The 21,327-nt window shown below is 39.2% G+C and overlaps 1 protein-coding gene across 1 annotated transcript in view; it reads left to right on the forward strand.

Moving 5' to 3' along the window:
- Nucleotides 1-21,327, forward strand: part of TMEM132B (transmembrane protein 132B) — a gene marked incomplete at its 5' end in the record, with an annotated part of 144,525 nt that overhangs the window by 65,753 nt on the left and 57,445 nt on the right. Inside the window, one exon of the mRNA XM_009576933.1 lies at nucleotides 1,713-1,899. Coding sequence (XP_009575228.1) covers nucleotides 1,713-1,899 — 187 coding nt within the window. The remainder of the gene's footprint in view (nucleotides 1-1,712; nucleotides 1,900-21,327) is intronic.

The following is a 21,327-nucleotide window of genomic DNA, read 5'->3' on the forward strand; positions in this document are numbered from 1 at the left end:
GATATGCATAAAACTGTGAAGTTGAGTGCCCACAATGGTTATGTTTTTAACACAAATGATTTAATTACATCCCTAGTATTGTGTAATAATGTTTGTCTTAAAAGGTTTTTGCTGATTGTCTGGTTGGCCACGCAAAAGATGCCTTAATAGTTTCTAGTTTTGCCTGGAGGTGGATATTATCTTTTGTCAGCATGGAAAATATTTATCCTCCAGGCATTGAAGCATATGTTTGTGTTGTTTGGTGTCAGAAAGAAAACATGAAAATCAATAACTCCTGTTCAGATTTTTTTCCTTTAAAATGCACCTTCAAAAACACATGGCAAAAACAGATTCTGCCTCTGTGCAGTTGGGAAGAGGAAAAGGATGTTTTAAGCCTGTTCTTTGTAGCAGCAGGCTAAAACTTTCTATGAACACAGCTCTTAGAGTCACTACTTTAGGGTAAGGGCACACAAATAGGACAGGATAGAGGGTGAAATTACAGAGGGGGGGGTCATTACTGAGGGGTGCCTGCATGCACAGGGCACGTCCCTAGATCGGGAACAAGCTACTTCATGCTCGCAGTAAAAGCACATTCAAGTCATTACAGAATGGCCTAACATGCTGCAAATTCAGATTTTAACCTATTTTATGAGCACGTACCCTGAAACTTCAGTAATACTGGTAGTATCGGTTGTCTCTTCAATGGAATATGATTAAGCAATTGGGTCTGCAATCAGGTTAGCTGCCCTTCCATCCTGCCTCTGTGTTTTGTAAGCTGCATCAGGTCTCCACGCTGCAGGTGTCTGCCTGAGAAATTGGGGCAGCAACTTGTATGCTGCTTTGTGAACTACCTTAATTTTTGTGGAAGTAAAGCGCTGGATGAGCAAAGGTCTGTTTTCTAAATAGATCTCTGCTGTGAATATGCCCAGTGCTGTTGGTTAAATCTTGGTGTCTGGTTTTTTCTCTGTGACATGAGGATAAGATCTGTCTTTCTAACCTGAGGATTAATTATTAATATTTACATAGTGTTGGACCAGAGGAGAGTGCTAAGTGTTGTTGTTAACAAAAGAAGCAGAAGTAATTTTTAAATACAGTTCTGAAAGCTATGCATTTACATCCATTTATTTACCTTTAAACTTTTATTTCCAGGTGAGAAATATATAACGATCGCCGTATAATTACAAGTCTGCCCCACTGAAGAATGTTTTCATGAATTGAAAATAAGGATAACCTACCCCCCATTTTTTGTCATGTATAATTTCTGCAAATCCTTTTTTCACTGAGATAAAGACAACCACCACACCCCCCCCCCCCAGGAGCTCATTTCTGATACAGCATGAGGAATGGCCAAGTATTCTGTCATTTCGGAGCATCAGTATTTGCAGCAACAAAATTATAATAATGCTATATTAAATAACTTAGCAACATCTATGCAATGCAGTTCCCAGGGTTTGGGGCTTATTCTGTAAGTTCACTGTGATTATGGAGAATGAATGCCTGAGTTTAATGGGAGAAATGCTTCCATTTCAGGAAACTAAAAGATACAGTGTCACCTTATCTATAAGGTATAGCTGTTGCCCAGCGTGTAGTTTGGTTTAGGTTTCTGTCAGTGTCTTCAAGTCTGCATGTTGAATTTAATGGTAAATCTTCTGGTGAATAGAAAAGAGAAATCAAAATATATTTTGTTATTAACATCCTACTGATGTTATGGGCAATTTTGGGTTTTTTTCCAGAGCAAACATGTCCTCCTACGAGATCCTGCAGATGGACTTTGAGATCGACAACACTAGCAGCCTGGCAGGGGCCCAGCAAATTACCTGGCAGGTGGAATACCCTCGAGATGACTCTTTGAGCGAACTGGTGGTCTCCGAGATCTTTGTCAGCCGAACAATGTTTGTGGGAATTGTTCCTCTTGCGATGGTAAGAACCTGCTGCTGCTTCTTTTTGCTAAATGTTTCTGCTGATTCTCGTTAGTATTCAAGGGAATGTGAGCCATTTTATTATATGCTACTTCCTATGCACCTGCTGCAAGTGATTTAAATGCAAAAAATACATTTCAATAATATTTTATTTACTTGATATGCCATAATGGCTCCTTGGAAACCATTTGAGTCTTTTGTGAAAATCCTTTACCGTTTGTGGATTATTGGCCTGGTACGTGGTAATAGCTCCTTTGGAGCCATTGTCTTCTGGTGTATTAATGCGACTGCCATGCATGTGCTCTAAGGGTACATGTTGCAATTAGTTGGGACATTTTCAATGAAATAAATTAGCATGCATGTGTGGGAAACTTCATTGCTAAACTAAACAACTGGACTGTTTGCTGCTTTGCTTTTCCCCAAAGAGCCACACAGTCAAGTGAGCCGAAGAGTGTCAATTTAATAAAAGGTCCGTTTTGAGTTATAGAGAAAGGACAAAATACGTTCTGAAGATGTAGGTGTCTGCCATATTTTCCAGGCAGGGTTTAAGGTGTACGTGTGCAGAAAGCTCGAAGCTGATGGTTGCATTTAAAAAATGCAAATATCTCCTTCTAAAATCAAATATACCTTTTCTAGGAGGGACTTTTGGTCTACATTTGGGACAGATGGACTTTTTAGTACTAGAGCTTTAAGCTTACACATGACCAGTGATTTCAGTGGGGATATTCTAGTGTAAAACTAGAGAAACAGCCAGGGAGCCTGGATGTTACACCAGTTCCCTCAGAAACACTCTGGTAATTTTTGTTTACTTCTCATGAACATTTGCTCTTCCTTTGCGAGTCAGTCTGTCCTGGTTTTCTTTCTATTACATCATATAACCAAAAAATACTGGCGTTTTCCTCTGCATGACCACTAGCTACTCCTACTAGGACAGAAGCAAGGAAAGATACTTTTAAAGGTAAATAAAACCCTAAATAATTTTAATTTCCAGTTCCTACTGCCAAAGGCTACACTTACTGGCAGTGATAGAGGAGAAATTATATGCAGAAAAGTCAATAGAGAATTTTCTTCTAGTGCTCTTTTTTGAAGCATGTAGGAGATGAAAAAAGAACTCTAATTGTGTGGATGGAATATTATCAAGTAGTAATGGTGAATCAGATATAATAATGACAGAATGTGGTGCCTGAACAGTCTTGCGCATAGCATTGCCAGTTTCAAACAGATAGCGTGAAGTTTGTGCCATGCAGAGCACCACAGATAGAAAAGTGAATCCAACCCAAAAGCCTATTGTGACTGTTGGATCAGAGCTTTGCTGCTGCTTCTGCCAGGGTTTTGCTGGGGTTTCACTTCATCTCTTTGCAGTTACGGTAGATGTTGGCCACTTCAGCTGTCTCTAAATGTCCTTGGACAAAATCTGAGGCTGAACCTGAATTCAAAGTGGAGCTAATCTAATCTCTGAGACTTTGTCACTGTAAATTAACCCTGGAGTAAAGGAGAAAGCTTCTTTTGTGAATTTATGACCTTAGTCCTTAAATGGGGGTCTCATGTGGGCTATTACTTTGCTGTTGCATGTGAGCATCCTTGACTGGCTTGGCCCAAGGCTGATAGGAGAATTGATGACAGCAGTGGCAGGAACAACAGCTTGTATTTGCATTTCTTTCCCTTATGTTTGCCAGTTCGCAGTGCTGCTTCATTTAACAGTCACTAACTGGTGCAGGTTCTGGCACTGCATTGCCCAGTCAGGAGCAAAAAATAATTGCTCTATGCATCATCCTGTGTTGTTCAGAGAAACATGTTCCCGAGGCCCAGAGTTCCTGACTGAACTAAATGCATTTTAACGTTCATTCCTCTTCAAGATTTGCTTGGCTTGTTGGTAAAGCAGTCTCCCTCTGAGTGCAGGTGGTATCTGTAAAGGAGAGTTTTGTCCTCTCTTGGACCTTGGTCCCCCAGAAGGGCCCAGAAACCAGTGTGTTTCCATGCCTTTGCCATTGCACTGAACATGAATTACTTGCTGTTCCTTTTCAGTGTATCCACTCTTTCATTGTAAACATTGAATATTTATAGATGAAAACATAGAGTTCCTTGGAGAGTTTAAGGTTTGAGCAAAACATTAAGTCCTTGATTTGTAGGAGTGAACGTTCTGCAAACGTTCATTTTGGGATTACCAAAACCTCATGGTAGTTCAGTGGTAATGATGCCAGCATTTGCATGAAGTGCAGCTCAGTGTCATGAAGAGGAAAAATTTCTTTCCAGTAAGAAGACTGAGGTGGAATCAGTAAGAGCTTACTGGAGCAGAAGTTAGCTGTGAAATCCTGCAAAACAAAAATGAACTTTAACGTGTGGATCTCTTTCTGTAGGCCACTTTGGTTCTTTTAATGTAAAGACAATGTCTTCCATACGCTTTGGAATATCGCTGTTTTGTTGCTGCAGCTCGTCATGAGTTTATCTGTGTTCTCCATGCTACTTTCTTAAACAAACAGGAGAAAATCAAAAGAGCCCCCAGATAATTTATTCTCTCATTGCATTGTGGTGACTCTGGAGATAGCAGTGGGGATATTTTTCTTATTAGTAGCTTGGGGGTTTTTTGGTAGATAAAGATATGGTAGACAGCATGGTAACATTTGAATAATAGCCTGATGAAAAGAGCTGATTTTTTGCTGTAGTGAATTTGTGAAGCTCTTAACATCAAATCTCATGTTCTTAACATTTACATTTGGTAGCAAGCTTGAAAGGCATTTTTTTGGTTTTTTGCTTTTGGGTTTTTCTAAGCGAAGATACAGCTGTTTTTTGCACATTTTGTAGCAAAAAATAGCTCCTTATTAGCAGACAATCTTGCGGTAATGAATTGATACTGCAGATTATTTCTGGCTAGTCCTTTGGTATCAAATCAGCAGTGCATTAATAAGCTCTGTTCTGAGATGCACAGAAGGAAGCAGGGCCAGGGAGAGTCTACAGGTGAAATCCTGGCCAGGCTAGCACCCGTCAGCTGTGCTCTGTGCCTGCTCTTAGCCTGTTCCTGAGATGAGGTTATGCGACGTAACTCGGTGAAAGAACGTTATGATAAACTGCAATGCCTATATGCTGTCACTAAAAAGGAACAGAGATTTTTCAGCCTTGATAGGGACACTTGGAAGTAGCTGGAAACTTGTTAGCTTGTGAGAAAAGTACAAATACTTAGTGTAGCAAAACCAACTGTTCTTCCTTCTGTATGATAACTGTAAAAATACTGTGGGTTTTTTTGGGGAGGTGGGTTTGCATATTTTTTGGAAAAGGACTAAAGTACAATCTTGGAATATTGAGAATTCCTCCCAAACTATCCATCTTAATTTGAATGATCCTCCATATAGTAAATCTCAGTGTTATTTATTGCCAAGTTCAGTGCATTCAAAATATGTAAATAAATAAAACATTTGCACTAATGAGAGAAAATAAACCAAAATTTCATATTGAAAGAGAGCCTGCTTTCTGCATCATCTGACAGTTCTTCCCAAATCCTTAAGCTCCTTCTAATTGAAACATCCAGTTTCAACAACTGCACAGGGCCAGACAGTTGGGATTTCCAAGGGAACTACATCCAGATGGAAACGGCACAGTCCAGTAATTTAGGATTTGCTTTCTGAAAGTCGTATCTCTACTTCTGGGTGAGCAATGCAGACTCTGTGCACAGTGGAAAGTGCACAGAGAGGATGTCGTGGGAATGCAGACCATCCCTAGCTGGCATGGCAAAGAAAAGAGCACATCTCAAGGTGGGTGATCACAATTGCATGCAGCCTACACCTCTCTCAGAAGCTGATTTGGATGACAGCTGTGATAACCCTACTGCTGTGGTAAGGATCGGCTTTCTTTGTGGAGTTGTTCTTATGGCTCTGCCTGTAAATCAGGTGCCTGCTGAGAGGCTTCAGTCCTATAGCACTTATTATAGAGGAACATAGTGGGGAATGCTCTCGTTAAGCTATACTGTCATTTCCATCATTCCCAGCTGCTGAGAAGAGTGTGGAAAAGGAAGCGACCCAGTCTGCGTGCGTACAGCCAAAGTCGTATGGGAAAACACGTTTGGTTTTACTTGAGGAATGTTTTGAGAAGTGAAAGGACATAAGAGGGTACACTGTATCTTTCAGCCTGTGCCCCCCCCAAAAAAACCCCAAACAAAACCCCCAGTTTTTGTTTAGTCCAAATGTGGCCTTATTACCTCTTAGCAGGTGACTAGAGCACCAGTTCAAAATCAATTCAGAGTGCAAAGTGCTTATTGTCTCACTGGCACCGTTTCCAGCCTCACATACGATCTGATCCCAGATGGTATTGCTGTGTGCATTTTACACCATTTTAAAAACAGATTGTTTATTTTGTCTAGTATTCAATGTGACATGCTGAGATGATCAAACAGGATCTGGGCCTCACATACCTATCCTACCTAGCCTTTGTTTTATAAACTAACTGATCTCCCAGAGTGCTTATACCAATAGCCTGTGTTTTGTTCCTGGAAGGTTTTGTTTCTGTAGATGAGGCTAGCTTGGGAAATTCACCCCTTCTGAGCACGAAAATTGGATATATGCACAATTGTCCTCTTGTATAGCTGTAGAGGTATAAAAATATGTGTATTGAGACAAGGTGTCATAAGATACCCACATATAAGTATGTGGGGAAATACATGATTCTTTCTTAGTTACTTTTTTTCAGTCTGCTCTAGAAGTGGTCAGTGAAATTCTAAGTTCTTTGGACAACAGGCCGAGAAAGCTTAAAACATAGCAACTTCTGAAATCCTTCAGAGTGCTGCTGTTTTAATCCTGGAAGCTGTGCAGCTAGGTTCCTGTTAGGAGGGAAAGTGGATCTGAAAATGAATGAAAACTCTCTATGTTTGTGTATTCCTCTGTAAGTACAACTTTGCAAGTCATTCTAAATTCATTTTCTGTGAACTGTGACACATAAAATATCTGAAGATTGATTGTCCTGTAACTGCTAGAGCATTTTCTGATAGCTAAAAAGGATTGGATGGGCTTGCTTACATAGGGAAAATAAATAAATGCTAATTCCTAAAACTCCATGCAAATTAACAAATTATTTTTTCCTTAAGTACTCTATTAGTATTTATGTAGTGTTTTATGTTTTCAGAACACTTTACAGACATTAATTAATCAGTCCTGAATAAACCAAGCTTGATGAGAATGGAAAATTAAATGGAAATGAAGTCACATTTATTCAGTTTTACCTGTTTCTGAATGATTTGTAAGTCACTTTTCATACTCCTAAAGGTACTTTTTAAAACACTTCAAAAGAATCCTACAATACTATTGCTTATTGTCTCTAAAAACTGTTTTGGTTAGAAAAGAGGCAGGATTTATACTGTCAAGAGCTAATGACAGCACAGATGAGTGGCTTTGAAGAATGTAAATACTGTTTTATCACCTAAAGCTGTGCATAACTATTTAAGCCGACTTAATTCAGGTAAAAATGCATGGGTAGGATTACTCCCTTAATTTGAAGCCGATTTAGAAGCTGGAATATTTGATTCCTGGAGGTTTCTTTGGAGGAGAGTGGAAGGCATATTTAGCTTTAAGTTTTTGCCATAAGCTTTTAAGATAAAAAACTGTTGAGAAATTTTACCTGTAGAAGATGAATGAGACCGAACACCGTACTGAAGTGGCTAATTCGGAGATAGCATGCAGGCTTCTAGCTTGAGTGTTACTACACTGTCCTCTTGCAAGATACAAACGTCCCTAAATACCTTTGAGGATCTGGGCCCGGCTGTTCAGTTTAACATTCCACGGTGCACTGAGTGTCAGATGAAAATGTTTGGTCCTGTGAGGCTTATCTTGTTTTCTGTTTGACAATAAATGTCTCTGATAATTGATTTTTCCAACATCTGGTGTACAGATTAACATGTGGAACTAATGTCCCAAAAAGTAGAAAGGTGATCCGTTTTCATTGTGTTCAGTAGAACAACAGATCGAGGTGAGGAAGTGGAACACAACCACATTTGAAGCTCTTTTTGGTTCCACTGTTTTGTTACGTTACCGAGTATCAGGAAAAGAATCTGCCTTCTGATATTACAACTACTAACTATAAACACTACAGGCGAATATTTTAAAGTAAGTTTTATGGCATTGAAGTAGGATGTGAGTTGTGAATCTGGTTGATGTCTAATGCATCAGAAGGTGTGTTTTAGGCATCCAGCAGATCTGCCAGAACATTGTAAAGTTGGATCTAAACTAGATGCCTTGATTTGTCTTAATATAATAATCTTGTGATATAATAATTTTGTGAAGTGGAAGTGTATGTCCTGCTAATTATAGAAATTGATAGCACAGATAAATCTGTTCTATCCAGTGGTGATAACAATTCCCGTAGTTATCTCTCTTGACCTAAATAGACATAACCTGCAGTTTCCACAGTTACGGAAAGTTGCTGTAGCAAGGTAGTCAGTGGAGTCTGACTCCTGGGGTACAAGAAACACACACTTCACCAGCTCTGAGCCTGTCATCCAGGTTTCTGTCACAAATAAATGTGATGGGATTAATTTGTTACCTAACTAACAGTTGGGGAAAAATAATAAAAAAAGAAAAATCCAGGTCTTCTAGAGAGTTTCTAGGCAACCAGGAACTTAGTCAAAGTAAAGAACAAGATGTTGAAGAAATGTATTTGAACTGTTTTTTATAAGAAGGCTCCAGCTGAGGCTGAAGGCTTGAGGAACAATAGGTTTAATAATAGACGGGTATCTAGCATTCTCTTCTTATCTAGGAAAATGATGGCTTGGTCTGTGACTGGCAGCACTGGTGTTTTAGATATATGTGCCACAGATCCTTTTTTGTATAGTAGCAGAATTTTAATTCCCAGACTGTCATTACTCTAAAATGTTTTTCAAATGCAACAATCAGTATTTCACCAGTGCTCTGAGCCCCTCAGCCTGAGACATTTCTGTATATCCTAGAAGTATTTAATCTATGTCTTCAGAAATCTTGTTTCCTCCCAAAAAATGTAAGCTATTGGTTGACTAATGGTTCACTAATGTTGTGAATCACTTAGAAGCACAGATGGCTGCATATACTCTAGTGAGTTTTCTTTTAAATAGGAGGCTGAATAATAGCATATCCAGTTGCTGCTGGCAAACGTACTGACAAGAACACCCAGAAAAATCATCCTTAAAGATGCCCATTTCTATAACTCAGGCTGAAAGGGAATTGCTGAGTGCAACACTTTGCTTATTTGTTTTAGAAAAAGTAGGAATGCAGGGTGAGGGTGGTTTTGTTTTGTTTTGTTTTGTTTTAATGTACTTCTAGCTTTGGCTGCCGAGTATCCAGTGAGGAATAGGAGGGTAAACGCAGTTTGGGATGAATGCCACCAAATCCCCATTTGCAGAGGAGATGGCATGGCCTTGTGCTCTTATTCATGGAGAGTCCACTGCTGTCGTATTCCGATACGTCTTTCCCAGTAAGGGCTGCATGCTTTTCCAGCTTAAAGGTTCAATTAAAAATGTAAAATATTTTTGTGGGAATGATTGACTAAATTAAAAACCCTCTTTAAAATATTTGGGTTTGTCTGCCCTGCATAAAAGAGACAGGACCTGGGTGCCTGGCTTGTGCTGGGAATGTTACCACATGCCTGGAGAACAGTAGTCTCCATATCCAAGCCCTCAAGCAAGCTGAGGCCGTGGCACAAACTCAAGACAGATCCACATGCCATCCACATCCAGCCACGGTCTGCAGTGGTTCGCCATTCTGAGCGATGCCTGTGTGACTCTCTAGTCAAATAAGCAGTCATTTTACAGTGTAGAAATCATGTGTTTCCTGGTATGACTTCTCCTGTTTTGTAGCTTTTTTCTACGAGTCTGCTGAGATTATGTCCTGTTCCATTATTCAGATTCTGCCACGGCTTTCGTTCGTAACAATTCCTGTGACCTTCTTTGGGGAAAAAGTTTCTTCTGTGCATTCATTTTAATTCAGAACAAGTTAAAAGATGTCTGAAGTAATGTGAATTTGTGTGTCAATGTTCCTATATAGAACGCTATTGAATCCAGCTATCAAAAAGGGAGTGTTTTTAAAAAAAAAAAAAAAAAAAAACCAAAACAAAAACCACCCTGGAAAGAATTTATTTTTCCTACAGAAATCGTTTTTGCTAATGGCAATATAGTTTATATTCAGACACCAATTAAAGGAGCACATTCACGCCAAGATGGGAATTGACCCAGACTTAGAAAGAAGCTTACCTTCACCTTAAACTAAAATAAGAAAATGTTAAGCTTTAGCAGCCTCTTTTCTTCGCTCTCTCTGGGGTCAGTTATAAAACCCCAGAATGCTTAATCCTGGAGTGTCAAAAATATCAGAATAGGATCAGTCATTTCTAGCAAACCTAGATGATTTACATATTTTTAGAGCTTGGTTAAAATGTATTTATGTGCAAAATGTCCCATATGTGTTTATCCATTGCACTTAATGCATATTTCTTACTTGAAATCATTTTGACCTTTGGCCTTCCAGTTCCCTTTAAATTATACAGTGCATCTCTGTTTTACTTTATGTGCAAAGTGAACTGCACAGAACGTGATTTTGTCATTCACAGAATTCAGCATTTCACAGGAAAAATATTTAAAAGTAAATTCAATATAGAGTAGATTTTCATCCCAGAAATATCAGGGATTATCAGGATTTTTTGAAAATAAAACCAGAATCTATGCCTCTCAGATCACAGATTTCAGTGTGAATTTTAACATTAATTAATGGGAGCAGGATTCAAGCCTTGAGCTTCCCTAAAACCCCACACTGGAAGGATTGATTTTAAACTCAAAGCAAATTAACTACTGTGGAGAGAGTACAGAATAAGAAAAAAGAAATTCTTCTTTTGTATTATTATATTTCCCATGCCCATAGCGAGTGTTTTATGTCTCTGTAGCAGAGTTAGTATCTCCTGCAATTATTACCACCTTCGAATTAATTGTCATAGGAAATTAAATGGGTTTGGTTTGTAGGGCTGTTCTGACGACAGGGTGAATTTTATGGAGAAAGGTGAAATTTTAAAAGATTTCTTGAAACATATTAGCCAAAATACAAACCACTGAAAATTTTATTAAGTTTGGTCCAGGGGAAGACTTTGACTCTGAAATACGCTGGAAGAGAAATGTGTGGGGAGCGCATGTCATGAGGAATGCCCACATGGGCTTTGCTCTGACTGAACAAAGCCAGGAGATCTCAACCTGTGAGATGTGCTTTGTGAACAGACATTCAGAAAAGGTATTTTGGATTGATCAAAATTGTTTAACAGCGGAAAAACATTTTTCCTTGTAGAACTGAGGTGTTTGATTAAACTTGATTAAACAATGTGCAAATACTTAATTTTGAAAAAGAGCTTTTTTTCCTTAAGTGAAAATGTCCCATTCTGAATATGGCAGAGTAGGACCATTTTGATAATGTCAGCCTTCTTTCTCGGTGTTCTTCCGAAAATGAAATTCCAGCCAAATCTCCTCAATTTCATGAAGTGTTTCAATTTTAACTGGACTGTCTTTTCCAAAGGATATCACATTTTTTCCTTTTCAGTCTCATTCTGGGCATCTGAACTAGGTCTTGAAATTGCTCATTGTGAACCATTATCCCTTTTTTCCTCTGCTCAGTTAAAATGCTCTACCATTTAATTTTGAGAGTAAAAAAGAAAGAAACAAAAAGAGAATTTGCTATTGGTGGGACAAAAATAATGGCATTTTAAGTGTTTCCATGAAAGCAATGTGACATGACAAATTTTAAGAAGCTCTGTGAATACTATTAATATTTATGATGCACTCAAGAAAACAGCTACTGCGTGCCACATCCGTCAAAGATAAGAATTGTATTCAACTGTGTTGGATGATAAACATTGAATGACAATAGCTAGAGATTATATGAGGGATTTCATACTCATGTTTTATGCCTGCTTGAGTAAAAGCACCATGTTATTCCACTGTGAACCAATAATTTTGTTTCATGAAATTAGATACACTTGCTGATATTTATTACAACCATAGTCCAAAACATTAATGAATATGCAGGGAGTGCTGATGCCAAGTGCTTCAGAGATCCTGTTGCAAGCAACTCAGGATCAAGTCCCAAAGGCAGCATTTTCCACTAATCCTCCTCTTGGAAATCACTCTGAAGCTTACCAAATTGTAGTGATTTGACCACATATTGCTAGTTGTTTGGAGTTTGGATGAATGCTAACAGTTACCCCGTGAAACAAAGGCCCTTCCAGCATAGCAGGCTGGCTTTTTATATCCCATGTTTCTCTTTAAAAAAATTCCATCTCTCTACCACCAGGAATGGGGCAGAACTGCCCATGCCATGGGAACGCCTGCTCTGACCCCACACCGGCCTCTGTCTTTAGGTAATGTGCCCACGAATGTCTTAAGTCTGGCATTGCCCTTCTTCATTGTCATCGCTGTAAAATACAGATTTGGAACTAATTTATGATCATCCAAGCAAGCAACTGCTGAGGAGAGATAAAGGGGACATCCCTCCCCACTCTTGCTCTTAAACACTGCACGTCTCCTCCCTGCGCCGTGTGGCCGTGCCTGGCAAGCTGCATGGCCTCGTCCTCCCCCGCTCCCGGTTGATGCTGTGTCTGCTCCTGTGATTAATCTCTTTGACACAGAGGCTGCATGCATTGCCACTTCCATGTTCTTTCTGCCCTGCCTTCTTATTAAAAGTGTAATACTCTGGAGATACTTCTTTCTGAATATCAGACTAATAATGCCTGAATTCTGCACTGCACACCCCCGGCTTTAGAAAGAAATTGTAATTCAGAGTTGATTGACAAATACCTGTAGCATCGTTGGTCAGGTGTTTCTAAATAAAGCTGTATTTGGAAGACTTAACATGCTTTCCATACATCAAGGGTAGGAGGACATCCAGGTATTCTTGCGGCCAGAGCGATCTCGAGTCTCTTTGTTCCATGTGGGGAGTTACTATTCTTAGAAAACCCTCTCCAAGGATGCACAGGCACTAAATTCTTCTTAGAAGTAAGTGATTCCAATAATAAATGTGCAGAGGAAAATTCTAAGAGGTGCTCTTCTGGTGAGCTGATACGGCTGTGCTGCCTCTGGAGGGCTGTTTGGTTACCTCGGTTCCTTTAGGTTTGTTGCTTCTATCTTTATGAAAAATTTGCCGATGGGAGTTCAGTGCAAGCTGATGGAGGGATCCCTTGACACACTATCAAGAGTGGTAGGACCTCTTGCAGGCCAGGAATAAGGGCACAGCGAACCTCTTGACAGAGTGATTGCAAGAGGGATGAGCTGAGCCAACATGAAGTGATTCTGTGAGCAGTATGGACCCTTAACAGGATCCAGACTGGGGAAACACCAGGGTGTGCTGGAGGGAGCTACAAAGCTTTTACTTTGTCTACCTAAAATGAGACTCTTCTTGTTCCTTAACAATTACCCAATAATTTGGCTTGTCTGTAATTTTTTCCAGAGTGCTCATTCTGGTTTTATTGCCAATTAACTTAGCATTCTAGTCTTGGTCTACAGCTGATTGGCCAGTAATTTGAACTAAAACCCTCATCAAAAGGGCATCATTTGTAAAACAGAGAAGAAATCTCAGAGATACTGAAATTACTGTTAATTAAATCAGCACATGAATATAATGGGCACATGTGAACAAAATTATGTTTGTTTTTGAGCTGTTCTGCTAACTGGAGAGTAAGTCTTACTAGGACTATTTAATTGTCAGCCTGTATTTATAAGATGTACAGCGAGCTGAGTCCCTTCTGCATGAATTTATTTTGTATTGTGTATACCTGTATGAGTGATACATACAGTTCTTAGCTTACGCAAACAGACAATGTTCTTGCAAAGTAGATGCTTGTACAGATCTTATGTACATGTTGCACTGAAAGCTTTTCTTTTTAAATGGTCGTTTGTATTTGACACAACTCTTGTTCGAAGCTGGCATTGACCTTAATGTAGTTACTTCTGATTTACATGGCCCCAGTATCAGTTAGGCTTAGGAATTATTTTACATGTAATTTCTATTTTTTTAAATCCAATTAGAATAGCATCATAAAGATGGAGCAGAGCAGCCATCAGAGCGCTTTACAAGTTGTAATGTAGCCTATACGCAGCTACTGTGTAAAAGAAATTTCTTCCAAAGGTGCCTCAGCTTTACTGAAAATGCTAAGCTACAGCTTTATTAAGATATTCAAGATACTTTAACACGGTGCTTTGGGACAGCCTTGTAATATTCTGTGTTGCTCAATTCTGAAGTTCTTGAATTAGCAGTTTCACAACTCTGCCTCCTGTGGAGCTGGAAGGCAAAACTGCATTTTGTGCTGGTTGGCACTTACTGTGAGCTCTTTCAAGATCAGTCCAAGGCAGAAGACAAGACTCCCTCGTGGGGGTGGCAGAGTTTTGCATAATCTTTGGGACCTTCTAATTCTGGGTTGGTAAATGCATCGAAATGGCAATGACTCTTGTCATTCCAGCTTGCTTTCCATAGCTTCTGGGAATACCACTGTCCAAAACCTCAGTGCCATGAGAACCAGTACTGGCGTGGCTCCTGTACTGGAGCTTGGGAGAGAGCCCAAATCTGCTCTTCTCAATTCCTGCAGAGGAAGAACCTTGCCCTGACTTAGACACTGATCATAGCTGGTATTTGCTGTTGCTGCTTGTGCAGTTTCCCAGTAGGATTGCAGTAAAGAGTAGGAGGAAAAGGCAAAGAATATAATCCAAAAATTGCACTTCATTCATCCCCATTCCTGCACATGACCTTTCTCCTCGTGTTGTTTCCTCGTGGTCAGGAGCAAGCTAATTCCTGTAGTGTTGGCTTGGCTCTGCGAAAGAGGAGCCACAAGAATTGAAGTTTGATAGTAAGAAAATGCGGAGCCATTTGGACACTGCAGCATTTTGGTGTGCCAAGTATGGGTTAACAGGCTTGATGTACTTCATGTTGCTGGAGATTAAGTGACAGAGTATTTGATCTCTGTCTCTGATTAGTGTGTCATTTCTTCCTTAGAGTATGGATGTCAAAATGCATTTGATCTGCTGCAGAGTTAAAAACACTCATTGTTTCAGCCTCCATTTTGAAGCTCACCTAATGAAGAGCAAATTTCAAAGGGAAAAATATGCCATTAAATTCCGTGTCAGAATAGGGAGCTGTAATGGTTGTTTGTCTTTTTGCCTCTAGATTGCCAGCTCAAATCTAACTCCGCCAATAGAAATCAGAAATGTGGTTTCTAGGGACCAGCAATTCATGTTAAAAGCAAAACTACAGCCCTATGAAGTGTGATAGCCCTATGTCTGTGAAGTACTGCGAATCATGTTTATAGAATTTGAGATGAGATTTTCAAGAGCATCTCATGGATGGATTTCTGAAAGTTATTAAGACACCAGGAGCTACAGATAGTCACTTCATGGGATTTTTGAATGGACCTTGCTGTTTAACTCTGTTAGACGCCTCTCTGCAAATTGTGGCTCTTACAGATACTAAAGAAGGGTGTTTTCAGTGTACTTTGTCAGTTGTGTGCATCCAGGTCAGCCCAGTGACATTGTCAAGAGGATGGGGCACAGTGGCACTGTGATAGCAGTGAGCAGAAGCTCAGCTGCACGGTGGTATTAGAGTCCTGCGCTGGCTCCCCAGCACCTCAGAGCATCCTTCAAGGTGGTGGGATGCGGGAACTTCCTAGTGGGGCCAAAACTGAGAAGGGAAAAGGGAGTGAGTCTTATGTGGTGCCGAGCAATATCTTTTAGTCCTGTAGTGATGTCACAGAGATTTTAAGAGAGTACATAGCTTAGGATGGTAAGGAGAGACACAAATACCTGTTTACATTTCAGCCAAATGACACGTTTTTCCAGTGTTCCCCCAGTTCAGCTATTGCTTATTTATTCCCTTTGCTTGTGGGCTTTTAAATTCACAGTGAAGATGATGAACTTCCCACTTCATCTCTAGTTTATGGACTGTGAGGAGCAGCCTGCTCTCAGTCCCTCATTTTACTCAAATACTCACAAAATGGGTAAGGGCAAGGGGGAGACTTGGGATCCAGTCTCTCTTTCAGTTACTTTTCTAGAAGTTTGTAATGCGCGTATGTACCTAGGGACTTCAGTAGCTCGGCTTAAAAGAAGCCTATGCAAGGATTTTTACTGAGGTATTTGTGTAACAGGTATGTCTTTTAATAAAACCTTAGCTGAATTGGAAACTCCCACCCGACATCCACGTCTAGGCTCTCCCAAGGACTGATGCTGTTCAGCAGCAGCTGAAGCGACCAACAGGTAGTTTGTAAAAATAAGTGTGTTAGAGATCTACAGCACAGCTAGAAGTACTATGATAAATTCCCAGAAACACATGCATACTTGAGCTTTTATAGAACAAATCATAGCATTCACATAGGTTCATATTTATCAGTTATTTTCAGTTGTAAATTTGCCATTTAAAATTTAGAATTTGTTATTGCTTATAAGTTGCGTAAGTTGTTTTCTTAATTACACAACTTATATAACAAAATGAGCTGCTGACTTTTTTTTTTTGGGTAAGAACACTTTTGCATTGTTGCTAGTTACTTGATATCTGCTCAAGAAAAAAACCCCAACAATCCCAATGGTCTCCATAGCTTATATCCCATAATGTGAATTTCAAACCACAAGTTAGAATAGTTTTATTTGGTGGAAAAATATTTAGGTTAAGAATTATTCACAGAAAATAATTCTGATAAATGAGTACATTTTCAAGTTTTCCTAACTGGTCATGATCAATTCACAAAGAGGAAAAGGAATGCAAAATTCATCAAATAAATTATTCATTGTATTCACTCAGCTATAGCTAACAGTGAATTGTCTAGACAGTAATTACTAATTTTTAACCTATGTGTGTTCACATAACACTATTGTGTGAACAGCTTCAGTATACAGCGGCTTGAGATAATAGTAATGGATGTAAGTCAACTAGAAGGTGATTTTAATTGGGAAATTATATTGGATTTTTCTGTTGAACTTCCATAAAACATTACATAAATATTGAATCTTCTTAATGTTTTTCTCCAATTGAAAATACAGGCACACAGAGTTCTGTGCTAATTTGATCAGCGGATAAAGTGGATAAGCAAACATCTTTTTTTTTTTTTTAATTCTGCTGTAAATTTCTCAAAAAAAAAAATTAAATTCAGAATACAGCAAGAATCTACAAGGAGTCTGACGCAATAACAACGTTTTCCACTTCAGTGATGATTTTCCACTAACTAGTTTGCATGGCTCCTTAAGGAGGGTTCATGTCTATCAGTTTCAATTTACTGCCGTGCTGTAATGCACTCCTGACGGCACAAGGAACAGAAACCTTAGTCCTTCCCTTTTATTGCTATGGCAAAAAATCAAGACTTTGGGGGGATTCCCTTCGTTTCCTAGGCGATGCAAAACCTCTGCAGTGACGGATCTCACCTCCTGCTTAGCTACCAGCTGCCTGGGGGATGTGCTTGCTGGGATTTGTGTGGTGGAGCTGGTGCTTGAAAGAGGACCTCAGAACAGTTTCACAAGAAGATACCTGGCCACTGCTGCTGGCAAGCCAGTGGCCCTGCAGGTCTGTCAGCACTCAGCAGTAGCACAGATTGTCAGTTTTGTGGGTGTGACAGTGAAGAAAACAGTTTTTTATATTCCTTTGACTTTTTTGCAGAAATCTCTATTAGTATTACAGTTAATTAGAGAAGAGTTAGAGTGAAAATAAAGCAGAAAATCATAATCTCGAATGGATTTGTTATTGAAGCATGTGCCCTGTGGACTAATTGCAAGTTAGTAATTTTGTGGTGCTCAACTGCTCTGAGTTGATCAGAAACTGTCATTTATGTTCTTCCATTTCACTTAGGGTAACACACCTTAAGAGAAAAACAGCAGGAAACCCACGCAAACAATTGGAAATGATGCAGAAACTAGGACATTGTAAAAGAATATTTGCATGAAATTTTGTTTTTGTGTATGTCAGTTTAAGCTACGTCCTTTGGGATATGGTTTATAGAGAGCTGCATTAAGAACTAACCACGTGTAGCTCCCATTAACCCTAATACAAGCTCTGATTCTGACTTCCTGTGTGCTTAATGTTATCTTAATGCAATTTGATTTGCTATTTAATTGCAGTAATTTAATTAATGGTTCTGTAAATAAAAAGGCTATGTTGTGCCCTCCTACACACACAGATATGCACAGCAAGCAGCTCTAGTGGCTCCTGTGAGACTTGAATTTATGTGTCTTAGAGCAGAATTTAACCCTAAGGATGTATGATAAAATGCCCGAATCCCAGAATAACACTGTAATGGTGTTTGTGTTGGAAATGTTACAGTATTCTTTCAAGCTTACAAGAGGAGAGTGGCATTTAAAAACCAAACCTACAGATTTCTCCCTAATACTTGTCGATGGGATAGGTCACAGAATTTCTTCCTTGTATAACAGGATTCCATTTAAAATAGTTTACAAAGACTTAGTCTATTAATAAAACTGTTATTAATTGGATAACCTGCTATTAAAATTGTTACAGAATCCTATTGGCCCAGTGGGTTACTTACAAGCCAGAGCTTATAGTGTTTATAACTCTTCTATTGATGTGCCTATAACCTTCTCTAACACATGCTACTCATGTCTGTTGCACACTTAAAATGCCTATTAAATATTGATTAGTCTCCCTTATAAACCATTTATAAATAGAACCATGTAATATAAAATGTAACCTAAAATCATTAAGGCTACATGATGTGCAAGTTAATAGTAGCAATCTTGAAAAGCTAGGGAGTGCATGAATTAAGGGAATTGTATTCATAAACTATTTTCTTAGTACAAGATAGTGGAGCTCCCACTGAAGCCAGGGAGTTCCCATAGCATCTACTGAAGATTTTGCTCTTTTTAAAAAAATCTGTTTATAAACAAGAGGTGACATAATGCAACTTCAGATATACCAGTTAAGCTGAATTCTTTTTCCGTGTTTTTTTAGGATTGAGTAGAGCTGTGTAAACTACAACTCCAAATATTTATGCAAAGGAGGAGGAGCATTATGTATTCACGTATGGAAAAGAGGTCCATGTTCCCTGGTGCTGCTGATGTGAAATGCATAGCTACTCTGCTGATGTTAATGGAATTATACCATACTCTCAATATAGTAAATCACAGACAACTGTTTCTAGATCAGCCCCTAAACTGAACCAAATTCAGCATAAGTAGCATCCCACTTCAGTATAATTGCCCACTGTTAAGCTTGGAGGTAAATCACATTTATGTCCCTTCAAATCCATACCTGGTAGAAGTGAAATCTGAGTAAGACCCTTTGCTTGAATTTGCCTTGCCCTGAGTTTGCATTGCCGTTTAACTTAGTATTTTTGCAAGTACCCCTGACATGTACTTTAAAAGTAGGTTTTATTTTGGAAATGGCACTTGACCCCTAAGGATAGACCAGATTTGTATGTACTACCATTCTGTTGTGATGAACAGGATATTTAGATAGGCAGGAGCCAACTCTGGTCCAAAGTCTGATGTACTCTGAAAACCTACAAAACACTGACATTCAGTGTTGGGAATGACGAGTACAAAAACCTCAGGCAATAACAGCAATCAGCAGGCCTTTTTGTTATGCAAAGGAAAAAAATCAGATAGATGGAAACAACAATAAACCAACAATGATTCAAAATGCTTTCTTTCAAAACATCTCTTGCAATTTCCATCTGCCTCCCTTTTTTGTCACATCTCACTTCTCAGATAAACAGCAGAATTGGTCAGTCTTACTTTGCCTTTGCAGTTTTCTCTCATTACTCAGTGTCTGTACCTGACACTGCTCTTAAAAGCCCAACAATTAAGGGAATTCCAGAGAGGATTACAATTGAGAATCAGAGGGCATAAATGTGATTTAGCATGGAGTGCTGAGCATTACAAATCAGTTTTGTGCCTAGGCCTTACTTGTTCTGAAACGAGTTTCATTTAGAAACACAGAACAGATTCAGCCGTGTTCCAGTGCCAAGTGTCAGGTGCAGCTGTGCAACTTCTGCAGATTGGCTCTTGCAAGGCTTTCTGAGCCTGTAATGCCTTTCCTTAAGACCAAAGTGCCACCACTTTTGTCAGCTACTTAGTCTTGGGAGGAAGTACAGCCATACACATGTGCAAACCAACCTCCCAGGTTATTTCCTTCTCTTTGGAAGAGCTTGACTGAAAGCATTGCATTGTACAAGGAAAGCACAAGGACATTGCGAGGTGGACTCAGGATTCCTTTTTACGTGGCTAGAAGAGACAGGAGATCTTGATGCAAAAATTTTCCAAAATACGTGGTCTAAGCGTACAATGGAAAGGAAAAGTTTCTTGAATGTTTGTCTTAGGCTTTCACTAGTACAGAAGCTGGCTAGTGTTTCATTGATAAATGAAGAGATATCTCACAGCAGAAAAGCATATTAATAGCATGTACGTGTGTGTTTGCATGTGTCTGTGTATTGAGTTGCCTTGGAAACAAGGGGAGAAAGCGCCATGAACCAGAACATGCTTTCCATTTAAGGAACTCTTGTGCTGTTGTAAAACTACATACAAAAATAATCAAATTAATTCATCCATTCTTTAAGCATCTTGCTTTACAGACAGCAGCATGCAGCGTGAGTATGTGGATCCCATGTAAAGATGACAGAAAGCCACTTGACTTTGTTTTTGAGCATATTGTTGGACAAATGCGTTGACATTGGTGAAGTTGCTAATAATGTGGAAAAAAATGTATGCAAATTATAAAAATTTTGGCAATGTTCCAGATGTACATTAAAGTTACTAAGATATGAAATAGACCTCGAGTATTCACATTGTGAAACAAAGCGCACAATTTTACCTTACATATAAGAACAGCTGTTTCAGCATATTGGCCTCAAAGACAGTATGTTGAAACAGCTGTCCAAGTGTTTTGGAGGTTAATCTACTCAATTAATCATTCTGTGTTTTTTTTCAATTTATAGTAATGTTCGTATTGTTCCTTGTGGGCATGTGAACAAAATATTAAATACAAAGTTTTAGTGATCAGTGAAATGCATATCAGAAAACTTTGTGTGAGAAGAAAATCTGTCTTCGAAGTGACACTGGGTCTTGGAGAGATAAACTCGTTGTCAATACAGACGCTGATCTCAGCAGCCAAATTATGGTGGTGTTTTAAACATAAATTTCAGGGGGGAATTACTAGCAAGATTGGTCTGTGAGACACAAAAAGCCTGGATTTTTTCATGAAGTTCTGTGAAATAAGTGAATAAGGACATTCTCTTGGCTGGTGTTTCCAAGTCAGCTAGGAGCTTCCATCTTGAGTAACCTGCAAGCTGCAATTTCACGAGGTCTAAACCAAAACTCTTTGGGCTGCAGCCTGGAAGTGCAAAACAGCGAAACCATTTTGGTCTCTGATAAATAGCCAAAGGCTATCAGTGTGGAGACTGCATGGCAACCTGAGTTGTCTCGCTCTGGTGCATTTGGACGTGTGATGCTCAGGATTGGGTGCAGAGC

Source organism: Fulmarus glacialis, unplaced genomic scaffold (assembly GCF_000690835.1).
Source record: "Fulmarus glacialis isolate BGI_N327 unplaced genomic scaffold, ASM69083v1 scaffold4244, whole genome shotgun sequence".
Taxonomy (NCBI): Eukaryota; Metazoa; Chordata; class Aves; order Procellariiformes; family Procellariidae; genus Fulmarus; species Fulmarus glacialis.